At 41.0% G+C, this 25,623-nt stretch overlaps 1 protein-coding gene across 1 annotated transcript in view; it reads left to right on the top strand.

Moving 5' to 3' along the window:
* Nucleotides 1-25,623, top strand: part of C4H3orf33 (chromosome 4 C3orf33 homolog) — a 267,701-nt gene that overhangs the window by 93,731 nt on the left and 148,347 nt on the right. Inside the window, 1 exon segment of the mRNA XM_053710073.1 lies at nt 14,628-14,781. Coding sequence (XP_053566048.1) covers nt 14,628-14,781 — 154 coding nt within the window.

Raw genomic sequence — 25,623 nt, 5'->3', positions numbered from 1 at the left:
TCACCAGGGAGGAACTTGGAGTTCCTTAGCCATGAAGGAGGTTACTCGGATTCTTCAGTTGGCAGAGACCCACAATTGCTGTGTATCTGCCATCAGCATTCCAGGAGTACACAACTGGGAAGCGGATTTTCTGAGCGGACAAACTTTTCCTCCCGGGAAGTGGGAACTCCATCCGAAGGTGTTTTCCAGCTTAGTCCTCAAATGGGGGGTGCCGGAGTTGGATCTGATGGCGTCCCGTCAGAACACCAAGCTTCCAAGTTACGGTTCAAGGTCAAGAGATCCGCAGACCTTTCTGATACATGCTCTGGCAGTTCCTTGGGTTTTCAGGTTGGCATACCTGTTTCCTCCGTTTGCTCTCCTTCCACGAGCCATTGCTTGTATCAAACAGGAGAGGGTGTTGGTGATTCTAATAGCCCCTGCCTGGCCTCGCAGGATCTGGTTTGCAGACCTAGTGGAGATGTCATCTCTCCCACCTTGGAGACTACCTCTGAGGAAGGACCTCTTGATTCAGGGTCCCTTCCTTCATCCAAATCTTGTTTCTCTGAAGCTGACTGCTTGGAGATTGAATGCTTAATTCTGTATAAGCTTGGTTTTTCGGAGTCGATCATTGAGACCATGATTCAGGCTCACAAGCCTGTTACTAGAAATATTTACCATAAGATATGGCGTAAATATCTTTATTTGTGTGAATCCAAGGGCTACTCTTGGAGTAGAATTAGAATTCCTAGAATTGTATCTTTTCTTCAGGAAGGCCTGGAGAAGGGATTGTTAGTCAGTACCTGGAAGGGTCAGATTTCTGCTTTATCAGTTTTTTTTTTTTTTTTTTTAAATATATTTTTTTTATTGATTTTCCAAACAGAAAAGTATCATATCAAATCATATTACATCATATTATACATGTAGGAGGATAACTCAAATATTACAAGTTTACCTTAAAAGTTGTCTCATATAATAAGCAAGTGCCTGTATGTCTACCCTGGCACACATTCATTAATATTTCGTAATAATTAAAGGTCATCTTAAACATAAATAATGCATCCTGACATACATCATGGTTACTACCGTATCTTATTGAAAAAAGAAAAGAAAAAGAAAACAGCAAGAGACAACAAAAGGAAGCACAGCGAAAAGTAATATCCTTATAGTAATTCCATGTAAAGTGCTCCTATTAGATCCTCCCTACAACCTACACATATCAGCTGAATTTCGGAAGAATACTTTCCTAAGATATGATACACTGATACTGTATGTATCATCCAATCATTGTGTCATACACATAAAATTAAACACAAAAAAAAAAAAAAAAAAAATTAATTAGTAATCCCCAATCGCCTCTCCCCCCCCCCCCCCTCTATCCATCCATATAGATGGAATCATCTGTCCAACATCTAGGGAAACGACCTGTGAGAACGTTTTGAATAACAAAGATGGAGGTACTAAGTGGTTTAACCAGTTTGTTTTGAGTAATGTTCGGGAGAGATTTAATTACTTCCTCCCATTTTGAAAAAAAGGCCTGCACCTGCTCTTCGTTTAGATTCTGTATGTTATACTGTTCAATAGTAAGTTGCATGATGGTAACTTTCTTGAATTCTGAGAATTTTGGGGCACATGTCGCCTTCCACGTTTTATTTATAAGATTGCGAGCAAGTATTATTAAGGTGTTGATAAGTTTATAATGCTTGCCTCCTGCTGTATAACTTAATAGGAAGACAATATCTTGGGGCCCTATGCATATTCTTATATTAAGTATCCAATTAATCCAGTAAATTATTTTACTCCAAAATTGAAAAATCTTGGGGCATAGCCATAGGCAATGCAATGTATCTGCCTTCTCCTTGTTACATCGAGTACAAGAATATATGTTCGCTGACCAGGTCGACCTTTTACTAGGAGTGATATAGACATTATATAATATTTTTATATGTGATTCACGCCATGCTGTTGGGACTCATATTTCATTTATTGCTCTAATACTTCCCTGTATATCCACTATAGATATACTTGGAAAGTGTCTTAGCCATGTCAATTGTATATATGTAATTTGTTTTAAATTACTATTTGTATTCAAAATACTGTAAAAAGTTGCAATTGAGAATCTTCCTGCTTGGTATATTTTAATTCCGGCCATTAGGGGACCCAAGGACCAATTTGGTTTGAATTCTTTTTGAATATCTAATATATAGTGTCGTATCTGTAAGTATGCAAAAAAATCTTTACTATGTATTCCATATTTGAAACAGATAGAATTAAATGCATCAATCATACCATCTGGTAGCAACAATTGTTTCACATACTTTAGCCCCTTTTCCTCCCAACCCTGAAAGACTCGGGAGGTATGGCCTGGCTGGAAATCTGGATTTCCCTGGATCGTTAATAATTTAGTTGCATGAGGATTAATCTGTATTTCAGAACAAAATTTCTGCCATGCACAAATAATATTCTTGAATGTGATTGAATTATTAACACTACAGGTTAATTTTTTGATTGGACAGTGCAGCAGCGCACTCAAAGTGAATGGGGCTATGATGTTGGACTCACACTGATACAAAGTTAAATGTTCTTTTTGGGTAACCCAATCTACAGCAAACTTAACTAGGGAGACCCAGTTATAATATTTAATGTTAGGGAATGAAAGCCCTGCTGCCGTCTTATCACTCATTAGCCTGGTTAGGGCGATCCGCGATTTCCCTCCTTTCCAGATAAACTTGGCACACATAGAATTGAATTTTATGATATCCCTATTTTTAAGCATTACTGGGATGTTTTGCAGAAAATATAATATTTTAGGAAATATTATTGTTTTGATCAACATGATACGTGGTATTAATGATATCGGCAGGCTAGTCCAGCTATCCAATTGTTTCTGCATGTCCCCTAAACAGGGTGAAATATTCATATCATACCAATCTAGTGGGTTATTAGTTAAAACTATACCTAAGTAAGTGATATGTTTTGCTTCCTTAAAGGGGTGTTTCGTATACCTATTTAATGGTTTTGTTATCCACAGTAGTTCCGACTTATTATAATTAATTCTATAGCCCGAGATTGCAGCAAAAAGTTGCATACTCGATATAAGCTTCGGTAGATTAACTTCAAGGTTATTTAAAAAGACCAGCAGGTCATCTGCATATAATGAGAGTATAAATTTTTGCCCCCCAATGCTAATGCCATCTAACTGATCCCGTAATAATATAGCCAGTGGTTCCAATGAAATATTGAATAGCAAGGGGGATAATGGGCAACCTTGCCTAGTACCTCTATACAGCGGAATAGAATCCGTAGTTGTGTTATTTACAATAAGTGCCGAAACTGGGTTACTATATAATGACTGAATAAAATTAATAAAATGCTCTCCAAACCCGAATTTATCTATTGTCATGAACAAGTGACCCCAACCCATGTAGTCGAATGCTTTCTCTGCATCTAAGGCTAGAATAGCTGTATCCACTCCCTTTTGGTTTGCTGCTATTGGGTTATTCCAGAGATAGTCCAGAATAATCATGGTCTTCCTTATATTCTTAATTGGACTTCTCCCCTGCATAAAGCCAACTTGATTTTCATGTATAATACTTTTAATCGCCGGCTGTAATCTGCTAGCTATTATTGATGTTAATAGCTTGTAATCTGAATTTAGCAGCGAGATAGGTCTATAGGACTCTACTAACTCTGGGTCTTTATTTTTTTTTAAGATTAGCACTACGTTAGATGCAGTAAAATATCTGGAACATCTTGTTTGTGAACTAAAATATTTATTGAACAACTGACACAATGTTGGGGTCACTTCCTCCTGTACAATTCTGTAGAACTCTGTGGGGAGGCAGTCCGGCCCGGGTGCTTTATTAAGTTTAGCTTGCTTGATAGCAAGCTTGATTTCTTGATCTGTAATTGGCAAATTTAATTGCAGCAAATCTTCTTGCGAGATTCTTGGTAAAGTTAGTTTAGACCAGAATGTCTCCTGATCTACATGGCTAGGGGATTCTGCCTTATAAATTCCCTTAAAATAATTATAGAAAGCTTTTTTGATCTCCTCTGTCTGAGTGTACCTAGTCCCATTCCGCCTAATCGCGGCTATCGTATTACTACCTTTTGGTTTGGCAATTCTAGCAAGATACTTAGCCGCCCTACCGGTAAACCCTCTGTAAAGAGCTTTTTGTTTTAATCCTTCTTGTATACACCTTTGTTTAAGAAAAATATCCCATTGTGTTTTGGCATGCTTATATCTGTTCCAATTTATAGATAACCTGGATGCCGTGTAGGCATTATACGTATTTCTTACTGTGTTCGATAGTTGCAATTCTTTTTGTTTAGTTTTTTTTTTAGTCTACACATATATACCTTTATCTGTCCCTGGAGCACCGCCTTGGCGGCTTCCCAATATATTTCTGTATTCTCCTGGTATTGCCTATTAAACATGTGATATTCCCTCCATTTACTTTTTAAAATTTTTTGGAATTGACTATTCATAGCTAGATATTTGGGGAAAAATAATGTGTTATTGCCCCTATTTCTAAATACATCACTACCAAATTCCAGTGAAATGATTGCATGATCTGATAGTACAATATCTTTGATATCGGCCTTACAATCCAGCCCCATCAGGGCCTCTGCTACTAAGAATAGATCAATTCTGGATAAACTATGGTGACTTGACGACATGCATGTATATGCCTTTGTATCAGGATGTTGGACCCTCCATATATCTCGCACCCCCAATTGACTACATATTTTTTTGAATATCTGGGTCTTCCTATCATTCCTATATATATCCCTTCTGCCAATCCTATCTATATTGGGAAGAGGTGTAAGATTAAGGTCCCCCACTATTATTAGGTTTTTCCCAGAGTATTCAAATAGTTTATTTATGAATCCATTCCAAAATTGAGTATCCACTCCATTGGGCCCATAGACATTACAAATAATAAACAAGATAGAATTAATTTTTATTTTAAGTATTTGAAACCTGCCTCCGGGGTCTTCCTCCAAACCTACTAACTCATAGACTAAGTGTTTCTTAACTAGAATTGCCAAGCCTTTCTTCCTATTCTCCCCAGCTATTGCAATAACATCTCCGACCCACTTCCCCTTGAGCTTTATTATTTCTGGTTCTTTTAGGTGGATTTCCTGCAACATTGCCAGATCAGGTTTATATAGACCTAACTGTTTAATAATAGCTTTCCTCTTTATTGGCGAGGTTATTCCACCTACATTCCAGGAAAGTAAATTCAAACGATTTATATCAGAGCCTGTTTTGGGTATTTAGCCCTGGTAATAAGAATCCAGGTATCTTACATATACAGAGATAAAAGCATAGGAGGGGGGTGGGAGGGGAGGAGTGGGAGAGAGAAAAGAGAGAGGGAAGAGGAGAGAAAAAAAAAAAAAAAAAAAGAAAACACAAAAAAAAAAAAAAAACTACATGTACATCCATACATCAACCAATTCATCAAGAACCTGCTCTTCTGGATTGTAATAGCAATTCTGACAGATTCTAAATATCTGATACACAATCCTTCATCATTGAATACCATGCTCATTACAGAAGACCTGTGCCTCTTTACTTGTGTTTAAAATGGATTGTGTATCACCTGTTATAACAACCAGCTTTGCCGGATATATCATTTTGAGATTATAGTTTGCACTTAATAATTTGGAGCAGAATGGAGACATTTCCTTGCGTCTTGCTGCCGTCTCACTAGAAAAGTCTTGGAAGATTAAAATTTTATGCTGGTCTATTATAAGTGGATATGCTTTCCTATATGCTATCCATCATTATGTCCTAATCCTTCTTCAAAGAAGAAACGTCTTTTGCATAATCTAGACGTGGTCCATGCTCTGAAGTTCTACTTACAGGCAACTAAAGATTTTAGACAAACTTCTTCTCTGTTTGTCGTTTACTCTGGACAGAGGAGAGGTCAAAAGGCTTTGGCTACCTCTCTCTCTTTTTGGCTTCGTAGCATAATACGTTTAGCCTATGAGACTGCTGGACAGCAGCCTCCTGAAAGGATTACAGCTCATTCTACTAGAGCTGTGGCTTCCACCTGGGCCTTTAAAAATGAGGCCTCTGTTGAACAGATTTGCAAGGCTGCAACTTGGTCTTCACTTCACACTTTTTCAAAATTTTACAAATTTGACACTTTTGCTTCTTCGGAGGCTATTTTTGGGAGAAAGGTACTTCAGGCAGTGGTTCCTTCTGTTTAATGTTCCTGCCTTGTCCCTCCCTTCATCCGTGTACTTTAGCTTTGGTATTGGTATTCCATAAGTAATGGATGACCCGTGGACTGACTACACTTAACAAGAGAAAACATAATTTATGCTTACCTGATAAATTTATTTCTCTTGTAGTGTAGTCAGTCCACGGCCCGCCCTGTCTTTAAGGCAGATCTAAATTTAATTAAACTCCAGTCACCACTGCACCCTATAGTTTCTCCTTTCTCGTCTGGTTTTGGTCGAATGACTGAATATGACATGTGAGGGGAGGAGCTATATAGCAGCTCTGCTTGGGTGATCCTCTTGCAGCTTCCTGTTAGGAAGAGATATATTCCATAAGTAATGGATGACCCGTGGACTGACTACACTACAAGAGAAATAAATTTATCAGGTAAGCATAAATTATGTTTTTTTTTGGGTCTCAGAACCCACATGGCTAGTTTGGAACCGCTCTGGTGCGGTTCATTTAGGCTGACAAAACATTGAGTGAGATGGGCGGGGCCTATTTTCGCGCCTCAGATGCGCAGTTGTATTTATAAGCAAGCAGCACGCTCCAACTCCGGAGGGCCCTTGTGGAAGTATTGGGCCAAATCAAAGCTTTAACCCCATTTTTGCTGGGGGGTGTTTTTTTCCGGATTTAGGCCTTATTATCGATCCGGTTTTCACAATAAGGTGTTAAATGTTTGTTTTTCTTGTGGGGCAAACTTAACTACACAAATTGAGTCTTATATCAAAAATGTGAAAAGATTGGTGTATTTTAAAGCAGTTTTGCAGATCGTGTATGCTTTTTTTCTCTTAAAGGCGCAGTACCGTTTTTTAAGATTGTTTGTGGTCATTACTAGCCTGTTCAACATGTCTGACATTGAGGAAAGTCAATGTTCAATGTGTTTAGAAGCCATTGTGGAACCCCCACTTAGAATGTGTCCCTCATGCACTGAAAGGTCAATAAATTGCAAAGAACATATTTTAGCTAATAAAAATATGTTGCAGGATGATTCTCAGTCAGAAGGGAATCAGGTTATGCCATCTAATTCTCCCCAATTGTCACAACCATTAACGCCTGCACAAGCGACGCCAAGTACTTCTAGTGCTCTAATTATTTCACCCTGCAAGATATGGCCGCAGTTATGAATTGCAGGGGAAGCGCAGTAGGTCTGGTGTGAGAACAAATGCTGGGCCCTCTGATGCTTTATTAGCCATATCCGATGTACCCTCACAATGTTCTGAGTTGGGGGTGAGGGATTTGCTGTCTGAGGGAGAGATTTCTGATTCAGGAAAGATGTTCCCTCAGGCAGACTCAGATATGACGGATTTTAAATTTAAACTAGAACACCTCTGCTTGTTGCTCAGGGAGGTTTTAGCGACTCTTGATGATTGCGACCCTATTGTAGTTCCAGAGAAATTGTGTAAAATGGACAGATATCTAGAGGTTCCTGCCTACACTGATGTTTTTCCGGTCCCTAAGAGGATTTCGGACATTGTTACTAAGGAGTGGTATAGACCAGGTATTCCTTTCGCTCCCCCTCCTTTTAAGAAAATGTTTCCCATATCAGACACCATCCGGGATTCGTGGCAGACGGTCCCTAAGGTGGAGGGAGCTATTTCTACCCTGGCTAAGCGTACAACTATACCTATTGAGGACAGTTGTGCTTTCAAAGATACTATGGATAAAAAATTAGAGGGTCTCCTAAAGAAAATATTCGTTCATCAGGGTTTTCTTCTGCAACCTTTAGCGTGCATTGTTCCTGTAACTACTGCAGCTGCTTTTTGGTTCGAGGCTCTGGATGAGGCTCTTCAGGTTGAGACCCCATTAGATGATATTCTGGATAGAATTAGGGCTCTCAAGCTAGCTAATTCTTTCATTACAGATGCCGCTTTTCAACTGGCTAAATTAGCGGCACAGAATTCAGGTTTTGCCATTTTAACGCGTAGAGCGTTATGACTTAAGTCCTGGTCTGCTGATGTGTCATCAAAATCTAAGCTTTTAGCCATCCCTTTCAAAGGTAAGACACTATTCGGGCCTGAACTGAAAGAGATCATTTCATACATCACTGGAGGAAAAGGCCATGCCCTTCCTCAGGATAAGACAAATAAGATGAGGACCAAACAAAATAATTTTCGTTCTTTTCGAAACTTCAAAGGTGGTCCCTCTACCTCTTCCCCTGCTGCAAAACAAGAGGGGAATTTCACTCAATCCAAGTCAGTCTGGAGACCTAACCAGACTTGGAACAAAGGTAAACAGGCCAAGAAGCCCGCTGCTGCCACCAAGACAGCATGAAGGGGTAGCCCCCGATCCGGGACCGGATCTAGTAGGGGGCAGACTTTCTCTCTTTGCTCAGGCTTGGGCAAGAGACATTCAGGACTCCTGGGCTTTAGAAATCGTAACCCAGGGGTATCTTCTAGATTTCAAAGATTCTCCTCCAAGGGGGAGATTCCATCTTTCTCAATTGTCTGTAAACCAGACAAAAAGAGAGGCGTTCTTACACTGTGTAGAAGACCTATATACCATGGGAGTGATCTGCCCAGTTCCGAAAACAGAACAGGGGCAGGGGTTTTACTCCAATCTGTTTGTGGTTCCCAAGAAAGAGGGAACCTTCAGATCAATTTTAGATCTCAAGATCCTAAACAAATTCCTCAGAGTCCCATCCTTCAAGATGGAGACCATTCGGACTATTTATTCAATGATCCAGGAGGGTCAATATATGACCATCGTGGACTTAAAGGATGCGTATCTACACATCCCTATCCACAAAGATCATCACCAGTTCCTCAGGTTCGCCTTTCTGGACAAGCATTACCAGTTTGTGGCTCTTCCCTTCGGGTTGACCACAGCTCCCAGAATTTTCACAAAGGTGCTAGGGTCCCTTCTGGTGGTTCTAAGGCCGCTGGGCATAGCAGTGGCGCCTTATCTGGACGATATCTTAATTCAGGCGCCAACTTTGTTGGCTTTTCTAAGATCTCACGGGTGGAAGGTGAACGTAAAAAAGAGTTCACTTATCCCTCTCACAAGAGTTCCATTCCTGGGAACTCTGATAGATTCGATGGACATGAAAATTTTTCTGACGGAGGTCAGGAAATCAAAGATTTTAACCACCTGCCGAGCTCTTCATTCCATTCCTCGGCCGTCAGTGGCTCAGTGTATGGAGGTAATCGGACTAATGGTAGCGGCAATGGACATATTCCGTTTGCTCGCTTGCATCTCAGACCACTGCAACTATGCATGCTCAAACAGTGGAATGAGGATTATGCGGATTTATCTCCTCAGATAAATCTGGATCAAGAGACCAGAGACTCTCTTCTTTGGTGGTTGTCACGGGATCATCTGTCCCAGGGAATGTGTTTACGCAGGCCAGCATGGGTCATAATGACGACAGACGCCAGCCTATTGGGCTGGGGTGCAGTCTGGAATTCCCTGAAAGCACAGGGTGTGTGGACTCAGGAGGAGGCTCTCCTCCCGATCCATATTCTAGAACTGAGAGCAATATTCAACGCGCTTCAGGCGTGGCCTCAACTGGCTTCGGCCAGATTCATAAGATTCCAGTCGGACAATATCACGACTGTAGCATATATCAATCATCAGGGGGGAACAAAGAGTTCTCTAGCGATGATAGAGGTTACCAAAATAATTTGCTGGGCAGAGACTCACTCTTGCCATCTATCAGCAATCTATATCCCAGGAGTGGAGAACTGGGAAGCAGATTTTCTAAGTCGTCAAGACTTTTCATCCAGGGGAGTGGGAACTCCAACCCGGAGGTGTTTGCACAATTGATTATGCAATGGGGCACACCAGAATTAGATCTGATGGCGTCTCGTCAGGACGGCAAACTTCCTTGTTACGGGTCCAGGTCAAGGGATCCTCAGGCAGTACTGATAGATGCTCTAGCAGTACCCTGGTCGTTCAACCTGGCTTATGTGTTTCCACCATTTCCTCTCCTTCCTCGTTTGATTGCCAGAATCAAACAGGAGAGAGCTTCAGTGATTTTGATAGCACCTGTGTGGCCACGCAGCACTTGGTATGCAGACCTGGTGGACATGTCATCTCTTCCACCGTGGACTTTGCCACTGAGACAGGACCTTCTTATTCAAGGTCCGTTCCAGCATCCAAATCTAGTTTCTCTGCGGCTGACTGCCTGGAGATTGAACGCTTGATTTTTCCAAGCAGGGATTCTCTGAGTCGGTCATAGATACCTTGATTCAGGCTCGAAAGCCTGTCACTAGGAAAATTTATCATAAGATATGGCGTAAATATCTTTATTGGTGCGAATCCAAAGGCTACTCATGGAGTAAGATCAGGATTCCTGGCATTTTGTCCTTTCTCCAAGAATGATTGGAGAAGGGGCTATCAGCTAGTTCCTTAAAGGGACAGATATCTGCTTTATCAATTTTATTGCACAAGCGTCTGGCAGATGTTCCAGACGTTCAGTCGTTCTGGCAGGCTTTAGTTATAATCAAGCCTGTGTTTAAACCTGTTTCTCCGCCATGGAGTTTGAATTTAGTTCTTAAAGTTCTTCAAGGGGTTCCGTTTGAACCTATGCATTCCATAGATATTAAGCTTCTATCTTGGAAAGTTCTGTTTTTGGTTGCTATCTCTTCGGCTCGAAGAGTTTCTGAACCATCTACGTTGCAATGCGACTCGCCTTATCTTGTTTTCCATGCTGATAAGGTGGTTTTGCGTACCAAACCTGGATTCCTTCCTAAGGTTGTTACTAATAGGAATATTAATTAGGAAATTGTTGTTCCTTCTCTGTGTCCTAATCCTTCCTCTAAGAAGGAGCGTCTGTTGCACAACTTGGACGTGGTTCGTGCTTTGAAGTTTTACTTGCAAGCGACCAAAGATTTCCGTCAAACATATTCTTTGTTGTCTGTTCTGGAAAACGTAGAGGTCAAAAAGCTATGGCTACTTCTCTTTCTTTTTGGCTGAAAAGCATCATCCGTTTGGCATACTGCTGGACATCAGCCTCCTGAAAGAATTACAGCTCACTCTACTAGAGCGGTGGCTTCCACATGGGCTTTTAAAAATGATGCTTCTGTTGAACAGATTTGTAAGGCTGCGACTTGGTCTTCGCTTCATACCTTTTCCAAATTTTCCAAATTTGATACTTTTGCTTCTTCGGAGGCTATTTTTGGGAGAAAAGTTCTTCATGCAGTGGTGCCTTCTGTTTAGCCATCTGTCTTGTCCCTCCCGTTCATCCGTGTCCTGTAGCTTTGGTATTGTATCCCACAAGTAAAGGATGAATCCGTGGACTCGTCGTACCTTATAGAAGAAAAGTAAATTTATGCTTACCTGATAAATTAATTTCTTCTATGGTACGACGAGTCCACGGCCCGCCCTGTCATTTTTAGACAGATTATATTTTTTGATTTTAAACTTCAGTCACCTCTGCACCTTTTAGTTTCTCCTTTTTCTTCCTGTACCTTCGGTCGAATGACTGGGGGGTGGAGCTAAGGGAGGAGCTATATAGACAGCTCTGCTGTGGTGCTCTTTGCCACTTCCTGTTGGCAGGAGGATAATATCCCACAAGTAAAGGATGAATCCGTGGACTCGTCGTACCATAGAAGAAATTAATTTATCAAGTAAGCATAAATTTACTTTTTAAAAGACAGTTTTGCAGTTCTTGCAGAAACACTTACATCGTTATAAACCTAGTTTCAATTACTAGTAATTTGAGACATTGGCCTCTATGTATGAAGCCGTCTACTTAGCTGCATTCGCCGGCCCAATACGCTAGCCTAATCTCGCCTACCATCGCCGCCGCAGACCTGAATACGTTTGCCAAAGTTATAAAAAAATCTGTCAAGAAGCCGCGCACCAAGTACGGAGCGATGAGCAGCGGACTGTTGTTAACTGACAGTCATCGATCTCGCTGCTCATCGGCTTCTTCGTAGTTTTTTTGATAGCCTGTCACTAAGCACCCACACTAAACTACACTGTTTTACCCCCTAAACCGCTGCTCCCGGAGCCCCCCACAACTAAATTAAGTTATTAACCCCTAAACCGCCACTCCTGGACCCCGCCGCAACTATAATAAATGTATTAACCCCTAAACCGCCGCACCCGGAGCCCACCGCCACCTATATTAAAGTTATTAACCCCTATCCTGCCCCCCACTACACCGCCGCAACGTATATTCAAGTTATTAACCCCTATCCTGCGGATCCCGGACCCCGCCGCAACTAAATACATTTTAACCCCTAAACAGCCGCTCCCGGACCCCGCCGCAACTAAATTAAATGTTTAACCCCTAAACTGCCGCTCCTGGACCCCGCCGCCACCTATATTAAACTTATTAACCCCTAAACCTAAGTCTAACATTAACACACCCCTAACTTTAATATTATTTTAATAAATCTAAATAAAACTTACTATTATTAACTAAATTATTCCTATTTAAAACTAAATACTTACCTGTAAAATAAACCCTAAGATAGCTACAATATAACTAATAATTATATTGTAGCTATTTTAGGATTTATATTTATTTTACAGGCAACTTTGTATTTATTTTAACTAGGTACAATAGCTATTAAATAGTTAATAACTATTTAATAGCTACCTAGCTAAAATACTTACAAAATTACCTGTAAAATAAATCCTAACCTAAGTTACAATTAAACCTAACACTATACTATCATTAAATAAATTAAATTACCTACAATTACCTAAAATTAAATAAACTAAACTATAGTACAAAAAAAACCAAACACTAAATTACAGAAAATAAAAAAGAATTACAAGAAGTTTAAACTAATTACACCTAATCTAAGCCCCCTAATAAAATAATAAAGCCCCCCAAAATAAAAAAATGCCCTACCCTATTCTAAATTACCAAGTAACCAGCTCTTTTACCAGCCCTTAAAAGAACTTTTTGCGGGGCATTTCCCCAAAGTAATCAGCTCTTTTACCTGTAAAAAAAAATACAACCCTCCTCCAACATTAAAACCCATCACCCACATACCCCTACTCTAACCCACCCAAACCCCCCTTAAAAAAACCTAACGCTAACCCCCTGAAAATCACCCTACCTAGAGCCGTCTTCACCCAACCGGCCGAAATCTTCATCCAAGGTGCGCAGAAGAGGTCCTCCATCCAATTGAAGTCTTCATCCAGGCGGCGTCTTCAATCTTCATCCATCCGGAGCGGAGCCATCTTCAAAGGAGCCGACACGGAGCTATCCTCTTCAACCGACGACTGAACGATGAATGAAGGTTCCTTTAAGGGACGTCATCCAAGATGGCGTCCCTCGAATTCCGATTGGCTGATAGGATTCTATCAGCCAATCGGAATTAAGGTAGAAAAAATCTGATTGGCTGATTGGCTGAATCAACAATCAGATTGAAGTTCAATCCGATTGGCTGATCCAATCAGCCAATCGGATTGAGCTTGCATTCTATTGTCTAATCGGAAGAGCCAATAGAATGCGAGCTCAATCCGATCTTACCAGAATCAATTTTTTTTTAATTTTTTTTTTTATTGAGGGTTAAAAAAAAGATATACATACAGATATCTTACATTAGAATAAATACATTCATGTATCCTAAATATCAATGGATTGTCAAAGGAATTAGTAATTGCAAGTGACACATCAGAGAAAATGATAAACCTTGGAATAATATCCTGTCTATAGATATCCGTTGTACATAGTCTAAAGTATCATATATCATTTCACTCTACTAGATCCACATCTACTTATTGAGCTTTCAAAAGTGAGGCTTCTATGGAACAAATTTGAAATGCTGCAAATTGGTCTTCCCTTCACACTTTGGTAAGTTTTACCATTTTGATGTTTTTGCATTTTCTGAAGTTTCTTTTGGCAGGAAAGTTCTCCAGGCTGCGGCGTCTGGTCAGTGATGTGCCTTCTTTTTTGTCTCACCCTTTCTTGGTATCGTGGACTTCTCAGCTTGGGTATTAGATACCACATGTGATGGTTAATGGACTCTCACCACCTTATGAAAGAAAACAAAATTTATGATGAAAGTCAATCAGACCCGCTCGTTTTTCTTATTTAATTGGTGATGGTTCTAGCTTGTATTTCATTTGCCCTGTTATTGTCCTTTCTTGGCTAAACGTTAAACTGAGTGGACTGGAATTTATTCCCACACGTGATGGCTTGTGGACTCTTCCCACCATGAAATAAATGAATTTATCAGGTAAGCATACATTTAGTTTTTTTAATTTCATGTCCTAAGCTGGAATTTTGTTTATCCAACCCCAAAGTCTAGTACAGTAAGTCAGTCAGTGTGGAAAGCAAGTATTTCAAATCATTAATAGTTTAGATATGTTTTAGAGCGTATGGATATTGTGTAAAGGTATATCACATTCGCTATATCACAGCATTGATGTTTGCCACTGAGTTTATTGTTAGTGTTTTAAACATAATATTTAGATACTAATATTTGTTTTGAACATTTTCACTTCTTATCAGACAACAAAATTCACAAATTGTAAAGATATTCCTGGAAAATTCATAAAGAAGAATGTTAAACTAAGAGGAAAATTACTCTGCGTTACTGATAAAGGCCTGGAAATAGAACATGTGCCAATTAGTCTACCTTTTATTACATCCTATCAAAGGCGATGTAAGTATGTAAAGCTTAATATTTATTTGAAAAGTTAAATATATTAGGCAAGTTATATTTTATTATAATACAACATAATGCATCAAAAACAACAAATAAAAATGTAATATAAGATCTTCTGCTATTTTTATTTTCTTTATTGGTGATGCCCATGTTTTTTGGTACAGTCACATTTTATGAGATCTTCATTTCCATCTTAAGGGGAGCAGAGTCCATAGCTTCATTCCTTACTTTTGGGAACCTTGCCACCAGGAGGAGACAAAGACACCCCAGCCAAAGGCTTAAATACCTCCTCCACTACCCTCATCCCCCAGTCATTCTTTGCCTTTCGTTACAGGAGGATGTCAGAGAAGTGCCGAAGATTTGAAATAGTCTCTTATAGAGGGTAGTACTCTTCAGAATGGGACTGGAGTTTTAAGTAGTCCTGTCAGCCTCTCAGTGAGAGCCTGGATGAAAGTTAGAGTCCGGAGATGCAGGGAGAGTCTTTCTGCGAAACCGTCCAGACTCATATTAACAACTCCCCAAGCAATCGCCGTTGACGAGTTTCGCTGCCTGCTTTCTCCACTCAAGTCCATGTCAGGAGTAATGCTTCTACCTGTCACACTTGAAGGGCCGTGTTCCTGTTCCACGGCATTGATTCTGGTAAGATCGTTTCATTTTTTTTCTTCTTTTTTTTTCTTCATTTTTTTATTTTATTGAGGGTTAAAAAAAAGATATACATACAGATATCTTACATTAGAATAAATACATTCATGTATCCTAAATAGCAATGGATTGTCAAAGGAATTAGTAATTGCAAGTGACACATCAGAGAAAATGATAAACCTTGGAATAATAGCCTGTCTATAGATATCCGTTGTACATAGTCTAAAGTATCATATATCAACCCTCATAATTTTCCAGTTCCCTTGAAACAGTTGAGGCTACTTTTGGACCTCTAGGACAAATAAATTGGCCATTAGGGAGATTATAGTAATATGAGGCCACTTTTGGACCTCCAGAACGCTATTTAAACACATCAACAAGTATGTAAAAACACAAAATTATAATACCGTTAACACCTGTTTCCAATACTCATGTCTTACACAGAAGAAATCCCCGTAAAGAAATCAATGGCCTCACTTGTACCCTAACCTTGGAGAACTGCTAATAGAGGTATACTGTAAGGGGCATATGGTAAAAGTGAAACATATAGGGCCACTCATGTACCCTCAGGACTAAAATGATAATAACATTTTAAAAGTAACTGTACAATGAACAATAGTATGGAAACAGTAACATATCGATTGACTGGGCATAGGAGGACTGTAGGTAAGGAGCAAATACTCATAGGGCTCTTAAAGTTAAAATATGAGTGTTACATACTCCGTTCACACCACTCTACATTTTTGCATGAGGACATCTCAAATAGCACTCTTCTAAAATAAATAAAGCTGAAAGGCTCCTTCCTATTTTACTTGCAAGCCTGCAGATAACTGTCTATTAACTTCTAGTGGGTGGTTCAGTATCTGTATGGGATCCCAGAGGATATTGCTAAGTGACTATCATCCATCTAGATTTACTCTTTCTAGTAATATAGAACTGGATGAGGACTCTATATTTAGCTATATACGAATACTAAGTTCTTTCCATTTTCCATATAGCTCTGTGATTAAAACAGTAGGCTTAGGCCCTAACAGATATAGGAATAATATTACATATACCCTAAAGAGATGTTTCTAAATATAAAAGGGCAAGAAAAAATATCTTTAGGGACAATAAACACACTTCACCTTTGAGTCTGCTAGTCCAAGGAGTTAGCACCCATTTTAGGCTTTCCACGTATAAATTGAGAGATAAATATTTTGGTGCATTGTGTAGAAAAACTCTAATAAAAGCCTAGGAATGTTAGGGAAAGTGATGTGGGATGCCACAAGTGTATAACAAAATACTAGATTACGAGTTTTGCGTTACGAGTGAAAAGACCTCATAACGATGCTTTTTCACTACCGCTGGTATTACGAGTCTTGCAGGTATAACTGTACCGCACACTTTTAAAAGGGACTTCCATAGCGCCGGTATTACCTGTCTGGCCAAAAAGTGAAAGGTACAGCCTATACCGTCAAGATCCGCACCGTAAACTGAAAGTCAGTAGTTATGGCTTTTATGTTACAAAGCCGTACCATAAAACTCATAACTTAAGTGCTAAAAAGTACACTAACACCCATAAACTACCTATTAACCCCTAAACCGAGGCCCTCCCGCATCGCAAACACTAAAATAAAATTATTAACCCCTAATCTGCCGCTCCCGACATTGCCACCACTATAATAAACATAGTAACCCCTAAACCGCTGTACTCCCGCATCGCAAACACTAGTTAAATATTATTAACCCCTAATCTACTGTCCCTAACATCGCCGCAACCTAGATTACTGTTATTAACCCCTAATCTGCTGCCCCCAAACTTACTGCCACTATATTAAAGTTATTAACCCCTAACCCTAACACCCACTAACTTTAACATAATTAAAATAAATCTAAATAAAAATTACAATTAATACCTAAATAATTCCTATTTAAAATGAAATACTTACCTGTAAAATAAACCATAAACTAGCTACAATATAACTAATAGTTACATTGTAGCTATCTTAGGTTTTATTTTTATTTCACAGATAAGTTTGTATTTATTTTAACTAGGTAGACTAGTTAGTAAATAGTTATTAACTATTTACTAGCTACCTAGTTGAAATAAATACAAACTTACCTGTAAAATAAAACCTACCCTGCCTTACACTAACACCTAACATTTACTACAATTAAATCAATGACATTAATTAAATACAATTAGCTAAATTACAAAAAATAATAAAAACTAAATTACACAAAATAAAAAAGAAATGATCAAATATATAAACTAATTACACCTAATCTAATAGCCCTATCAAAATAAAAAAAGCCCCTAGCCTAAACTAAACTGCTAATAGCCCTTAAAAGGGCCTTTTGCGGGGCATTGCACCAAAGAAATCGGCTCTTTTACCTGTTAAAAAAAAAAATACAAACAACCCCCCAACAGTAAAACCCACCACCCACACAACCAAACCCCCCAAATAAAATCCTATCTAAAAAAACCTAAGCTCCCCATTGCCCTGAAAAGGGCATTTGGACGGGCATTGCCCTTAAAAGGGACATTTAGCTCTTTTTCAGCCCAAACCCTAAGCTAAAAATAAAACCAACCCAGTAAACCCCTAAAAAATCCTAACACTAACCCCGAAGATCCACTTACAGTTTCTGAAGACCGGACATCCATCCTCAACGAAGCCGGGAGAAGTCTTCATCCAAGTGGCAAGAATTGGTCCTCCAGACGGGCAGAAGTCTTCATCCAGACGGCATCTTCTATCTTCATCCTTCCGACGCGGAGCGGCTCCATCTTCAAGACATCCGGCGCGGAGCATCCTCTTCTTTCGATGGCTACTGAAGAATGAAGGTTCCTTTAAGGCAGTGATTTTTAACCTTTTTTTTGCCGTGGCACACTTTTTTACATTAAAAAATCCTGTGGCACACCACCATCCCAAAATTTAAAAAAATCACACATTGTAGCCTAATACAGCATATATATATACACATACACACAAACACACACATACTGTATGTATTGTGCTGTTATGCCATGCCTCCTACAAACTACCCCTGTACTGGGAGTAAAAAACAAGCAAAGTTTAAAAAATATGTCACACTGTTGTCAGTCTGCCGTGGCACACCTGAGGATCTCTCACGGCACACTAGTGTGCCACGGCACACTGGTTGAAAAACACTGCTTTAAGGGACGTCATCCAAGATGTTCCAATCAGCCAATAGAATGCAAGCTCAATCCTATTGGCTGATTGAATTGAATTTTTTCACCTTTAATTCCGATTGGCTGATAGAATTCTATCAGCCAATCGGAATTCAGGGGACGCCATCTTGGATGATGTCCCTTAAAGGAACCTTCATTCTTCAGTAGCCGTCGAAAGAAGAGTATGCTCCGCGCTGGATATCTTGAAGATGGAGCTGCACCGCATCGGAAGGATGAAGATAGAAGATGCCGTCTGGATGAAGACTTCTGCCTGTCTGGAGGACCACTTCTTGACGCTTGGATGAAGACTTCTCCTGGCTTCGTTGAGGATGGATGTCCGGTCTTCAAAAACTGTAAGTGGATCTTTGGGGTTAGTGTTAGTTTTTTTTAATGTTTTATTGGGTGGGTTTTATTTTTAGCTTAGGGTTTTGGTCTCTTTTAAGGGCTATTGGCAGTTTAGTTTAGGCTAGGGTTTTTTATTTTGGGGGGCTTTTTTATTTTGATAGGGCTATTAGATTAGGTGTAATTAATTTAAATATTTGATAATTTCTTTTTTATTTTGTGTAATTTAGTTAATTGTATTTAATTAATGTAATTGTTTTAATTGTAGTGTGTCAGGTGTTAGTGTAAGGCAGGGTAGGTTTTATTTTACAGGTAAGTTTGTATTTATTTTAACTAGGTAGCTAGTAAATAGTTAATAACTATTAACTAACTAGTCTACCTAGTTAAAATAAATACAAACTTACCTGTGAAATAAAACTAAAACCTAAGATAGCTACAATGTAAGTATTAGTTATATTGTAGCTAGCTTAGGGTTTATTTTACAAGTAAGTATTTAGTTTTAAATAGGAATTATTTAGGTATTAATTGTAATTTTTATTTAGATTTATTTTAATTATGTTAAAGTTAGTGGTGTTAGGGTTATGTTAGGGTTAGGTTTAGGGGTTAATAACTTTAGTATAGTGGCGGCAACGTTGGGGACAGCAGATTAGGGGTTAATAAGTCTAGGTAGGTGACAGTGATGTAACTGTAATGTAGGTGTCGGGGGCGGGGGTGTAAACATAAATTTTCTTTCCCCATAGGAATCAATGGGGCTGTGTTTCGGAGCTTTATGCTCCTTTATTGCAGGTGGCTTTTTTTTTCTAGCCGGCTCTCCCCATTGATGTCTAAGGGGAAATCGTGCATGAGCACATAAAACCAGCTCAAAGCAGCGCTGGTATTTGGGTGCGGTATGGAGCTCAACGCTGCCATATTGCCTGCTAACGCCGGGTTTTTGCAAACCTGTAATAGCAGCGCTATAGGGAGGTGAGAGGTGGAAATAACTTGCAAGTTATTACAGAGCCGCTCATAACGCAAAACTCGTAATCTGGCCGTAAGTTATTTAACGTTTCCATATAGCTCTGTAATTAAGACAGTAGATTTAGGCCCTAACCCATTTATAAATAATATTACATATACACTAAAGAGAAGCTTCTAAATATAAAAGGGCAAAGATAAATAGTTGTAGAGGCCATAAACAAACTTTACCTTTGAATCTGCTGGTCCAAGAAGTTAGATTTAGCACCCATTGTAGGATTTTTACATGTAAACTGAGAGATAAATATTTCGGTGCATTATATATAAAGACTCTACTAAAGGCCTAGAAATGTCAGGTTAGATGGTGTGAAAGGCTAAAAGTGTATAATGATCCTAATATACGGCATTCATACCTAATTAGTAAAATTGAATTATAAGCATTATGAACCTTAAACATAGCCCAAAGTCTCTTGCATCTCTGCGTGTTTTGAACTGTAGTCCACATAAACATTGTATATAATTATGAAAGGGTGAGTCAAAGAGTCTAAGCATTTTGCAAAACTATTAGGATGATAAACATTTTTCCTATGTGGGTTTTAATATCCTACCCAACACCTGATACGGTAGGGCAGCAGAGGATAGCAGCAAAGTCTGGAACAAGTCATTCAGCCTCTTGGAGGGAAAACTTTAGCAACATAGCCTCTTGGGTGCCGAGCCCCAGCAGCATAACCGATTAGTTCCATCTTTCTGCTCCAGGGAAACCTTACACAATCTCAATTGCAACAATCCAGGCAGGCATGTAGCAAACTATTGCCAAACAGCTAGGGCCCATCGCTGTCAGATTTGCTAGACTGAGTAGGTATGCCGGGCTTCCTTGTAACTCCTCAGATATGATTGCCGAATCTTCCTCTTTTAAGGTTATGTACTATACGGTCCGCCTCAGGGGATCGGCCGTATCCCCCAAGGCCTGACCGTAGCATGTACGCTTAGCTGCCCTTTTCTGCCACTCAATTGACATCGGCACTTCCAATATTGATCTCAATGTGCCAGGCTGTTGTATTGCCTCCGGCTGTTCTTTTTGCTTAAAACTATCCAGGTGTCAGGGTGCCAGGAATCAGACTGAGACGAGAAGTGCAAAAATAATCACACCTTTATTAATAGCAAAAAATAATAAAAAGTCCATAAGTCAAATAACAAGCCAGGAATCAAAACCAGAGCTGGTAGTCAGACGAGCCAAGTCAGGAGCCAAAGCGAATAGTCAGACGAGCCGGAATCAGGAGCAAGGAAAACAGCAGAGTCAGGAACAAGCCAGGGATCAGGAACCAGGAAGGAGGTCAGGCAGCCAGGTAATACACAGGAACTCTCACAAACAGGTCTAAGACAACGCAAAGGCAAAGCATACTGAACAAAGGACCTTTAAATAATAAGTGATGACATCACAATTCTGAGACTGCATCCTGTCTCACATGGATGATGCACCCCAGTCTGGCCATAAAAGGAAGTGCAGGAATTGAGCAGCATCCCCCACAATGCACCAAGTCAGGAAGAGAGGTGAGTAAAATGGCTGTCAGCAGCACATGGCAAACACAACAGGGAAAAAACCCTGACAGTACCCTCCCCTCAACGACCCCTCCCCTGCGGGAGAACAAAAGGCTTATTGGGGAAACGGGCATGGAAGGCACGGAGGAGGGCGGGAGCATGAACATTAGAGGAGGGAACCCAAGAACGCTCCTTCGGACCGTAGCCTCTCCAGTGAACCAAATACTGTACACGGCCCCTGGACATACGAGAATCAATAATGCTGCTGACCTCATACTCCTCATGGTTGTCAACAAAGATAGGACGGGGACGAGGCAACACAGTGGTAAACCAATGGTTTCAAGAGGGAGACATGGAAAACATTGGAGATGCGCATAGCAGGAGGAAGGTCAAGAGCGTAGGCCACAGGATTAACCCGTCGGATTATTCAAAAAGGACCAACATAACGGGGAGCCAATTTATTGGAAGGCATATGAAGGTTCAAGTTGCGGGAGGACAGCCAAACTCACTCACCAACCTGGTAGGATGGTGCGGGCAGACGCCTACGATCAGCTTGGAACTTTTGGCGCTGCATAGAACGATGAAGGCAATCCTGAATCTGCAACCACGTAGAACGGAGTTGCCGGAGATGCTCCTCCAAAGCCGGAATACCCTGAGACATGAATGAATCGGGCAACAAGGATGGTTGAAACCCATAATTCGCCATGAACGGGGATATCTTGGAGGAAGCATTAATAGCACTATTACGAGCAAACTCTGCCCAAGGTAACAGTTCAGACCAATTATTGTTGTGATCTGAGACATAGCAACGGAGGAACTGTTGCAGATCTTGATTAGACCGTTCCGCAGCTCCATTGGATTGAGGGTGATATGCCGAGGAGAAGGAAAGCTGGATCCCCATTTGAGCACAAAAGGAACGCCAAAATCTGGAGACAAACTGGCTACCCCGGTCCGACACTATCTCCTTGGGTAACCCATGTAAACGGAAGACCTCCCGGGCAAAAATTAAAGCAAGCTCCTGAGCGGTAGGCAGCTTCATCAAGGGAATGCAATGTGACATTTTAGAAAAACGGTCAACCACCATAAGGATAACAGTATTGCCATTGGAAACAGGGAGCTCGACAATGAAGTCCATGGAAAAATGTGTCCAAGGACGCTCACCATTAGCAATAGGTTGAAGAAGACCCACAGGAAGACGTTGAGGAGTTTTATTCTGTGCACAAACTGAGCTGGAGGCAACATATGCAGCAACATCAGAACGAAGACCTGGCCACCAGAATTGTCGAGTGACAGACCAAATCATTTGGTTCTTGCCTGGGTGGCCTGCGGCTTTAGGATAGTGGTAAGTGTGCAAATGTTTAGTTCGAAGATTCTCAGGAACAAAACACTTACCACTAGGTTTCTCAGGAGGTGCATTGGTTTGTGCAGCCAGGATCTCCTCCCCAAGGGAGAAGTTAAATTAGTACGTATGGTAGCCAAAATATGGTCAGGAGGTATAACAGGAGTAGGTACAGACTCCTCCTTGGACAGAGGCGAAAATTGTTGAGAGAGGGCATCAGCCCTAACATTCTTACTACCAGGCAGGTAGGAGACCACATAATTAAACCAAGACAAAAATAGCGCCCATCTGGCCTTTTGGGGCGACAAACGTTTTGCTTCAGATAGATAAGTTAAATTCTTGTGTTCAGTAAGAATGAGCGCTGGCACGCTAGTACCCTCGAGAAGATGCCTCCATTCCTTAAGTGCCAAAATTATGGCCAGTAATTCCCTGTCGCCAATTTCATAATTGCACTCCGCTGTAGACAATTTCTTAGAGAAGAAACCACACGGATGCAAGGAACTGTCAGGCGTAGGACGTTGAGACAAGAGGGCACCTACTCCAGTCTCAGACGCATCGACCTCAAGAACAAAAGGCAGGACAAGGTTAGGATTAGCCAGAACTGGAGCGGCAGCAAAGGCAGTCTTAAGACTATCAAAGGCCTTAATGGCAGTAGGTGACCAATGGAGTGGATCATTCTCTTTACGGGTCATGTCTGTGATTGGTTTGACCAAGGAAGAAAAGTTTTTAATAAACTTTCTATAGTAATTGGCGAACCCCAAAAAATAGACCGAAGACCAACTGGGCGAGGCCACTGCAGAACTGCAGATAACTTGTCAGGATCCATGGAGAACCCTGCAATGGAGATAACATAACATAGGAAGGTTACTTGAGTCTGATGGAACTCACATTTCTCGAGTTTACAAAACAGGCCGTTCTCACGTAGTCTCTGAAGAACCCGTGTAAAATCAGAACGATGAGCCTCAAGTGTGGGTGAGTGTATGAGGATGTCGTCTAAGTACACCACAACACACTGTTGCAACATATCTCGTAGGACATCATTAATAAATTCCTGAAAAACAGCAGGAGCATTACATAGGCCAAAGGGCATTACAAGATACTCATAATGCCCGCTCCTGGTGTTAAATGCTGTTTTCCAATTGTGGCCCTCCTTAATCCTAACGAGATTGTACGCTCCTCTCAAATCAAGTTTAGTAAAGACTGTAGCTCCCTTGAGGAGGTCAAAGAGTTCCCTAATAAGCGGAATAGGGTAAGCATTCTTAATGGTAAGATGATTAAGACCCCTATAATTGATACATGGTCTTAACTCGCCACCCTTTTTCTTCACAAAGAAGAAGCCAGCCCCTGCAGCAGAGCAGGATTTGCGGATGATCCCCCGCGACAGAGCATCGGCAACATACTCCTCAGTAGCAGAATTCTCTGCAACAGACAGTGGGTACACCCGGCTCCAAGGAGGAATGGCTCCGAGTTGCAGGTCTATGGCACAATCGTGAGGAGGCAACGTACCGGCACGCACCTTTTCAAACACGTCTAGGATCTCTCTGTACTCCTCTGGCAATTGAGAAACCGAAGAAGTGCACAAGACTTTAACTGGTTTCCGAAGACAAGTGGAAATACATTGCGGGGACCACAACAAAATTTCGGACCTGCGCCAGTCGAGACTGGGATTGTGCTTTTGGAGCCAGGGATAACCCAGAACAACCGGAAAATGCAGAGAGTTTATCACCTGGAACTGGAGGGTTTCAAAATGTAGAGCCCCAACAGCCATGGATAACGGAGCAGTTTTGTGAGTAACGAGTGCGAGCTGAAGGGGCCTGCCATCAATGGCCTCAATAGCAAGCGGAACGGACCGAGGCAAAACAGGAATGGAGTGCTTTGATACAAAAGCACTGTCAATGAAATAGCCCGCAGCACCGGAGTCAACAAGAGCCTGGGTGACTATGGAAGAGTCCACCCAGGAAAGGACAACCGTGACCAAAGGTTTCTCCTTAAGCGGTTCCGGGGTTGAGGAAAAACCACCCAAGGTCTGCCCCCGACAGGACCTTAGGTGTGAGCGTTTCCCGGCCGTGTAGGACAAGACTTCAAAAGGTGGCCCTGTAACACACAATAGAGGCAGAGCCCCTCCCTCCTCCTAAAGGCCCTCTGTGCCGCGGAGAGGCGCGTGAACCCAGCTGCATCGGCTCAGCAGTACCTGGTGACTCGGGAGGAGAGGGAGGCATGGGTGGGAACGAACACGTAGGAGACAACGGAATAGGAGGCTTCCGCAAGCGCTCCTTGAAAGAGGGCCTCTCTCTGAGTCTGATGTCAATTAAGATAAAAAAAGACACCAATGCCTCGAGATCCTCTGGTAAATCTCTGGCAGCAACTTTGTCTTTAATCGCATCAGAGAGCCCATGAAAGAAAGCGGCAACAAGGGCTTCATTGTTCCAACCTACCTCTGCGGCAAGCGTACGGAACTCAATAGCAGACTGAGTAACAGATCTTGTACCTTGCTGAATGGACATGAGTCATTTAGCAGCAGAAGAGGAGCGAGCCGGAACATCAAATACCCTTCGAAAGGAGGCCACAAATTCAGGGTAATTTGAAATCACAGGTTTATTAGTCTCCCACAAGGGATTAGCCTAGGCAAGAGCTGTGTCAGAGAGTAACGAGATGAGAAATCCCACCTTAGCTCTGTCAGAGTGAAACGCCTGAGGTAGCATCTCAAAGTAAATGCCCACCTGGTTCAAAAACCCTCTGCACTGAATAGTATCGCCTCCATATCGCTGCGGTAGAGGTGCAGAACCAGACATGCTCCTGGTAGGCATAGGTGCAGCAGCGGAAACAGTAGCAGCCATAACTTGCGGGACAC

This window comes from Bombina bombina, chromosome 4 (assembly GCF_027579735.1).
Source record: "Bombina bombina isolate aBomBom1 chromosome 4, aBomBom1.pri, whole genome shotgun sequence".
Taxonomy (NCBI): domain Eukaryota; kingdom Metazoa; phylum Chordata; class Amphibia; order Anura; family Bombinatoridae; genus Bombina; species Bombina bombina.
This window is presented reverse-complemented; position numbering and strand designations above follow the sequence as displayed.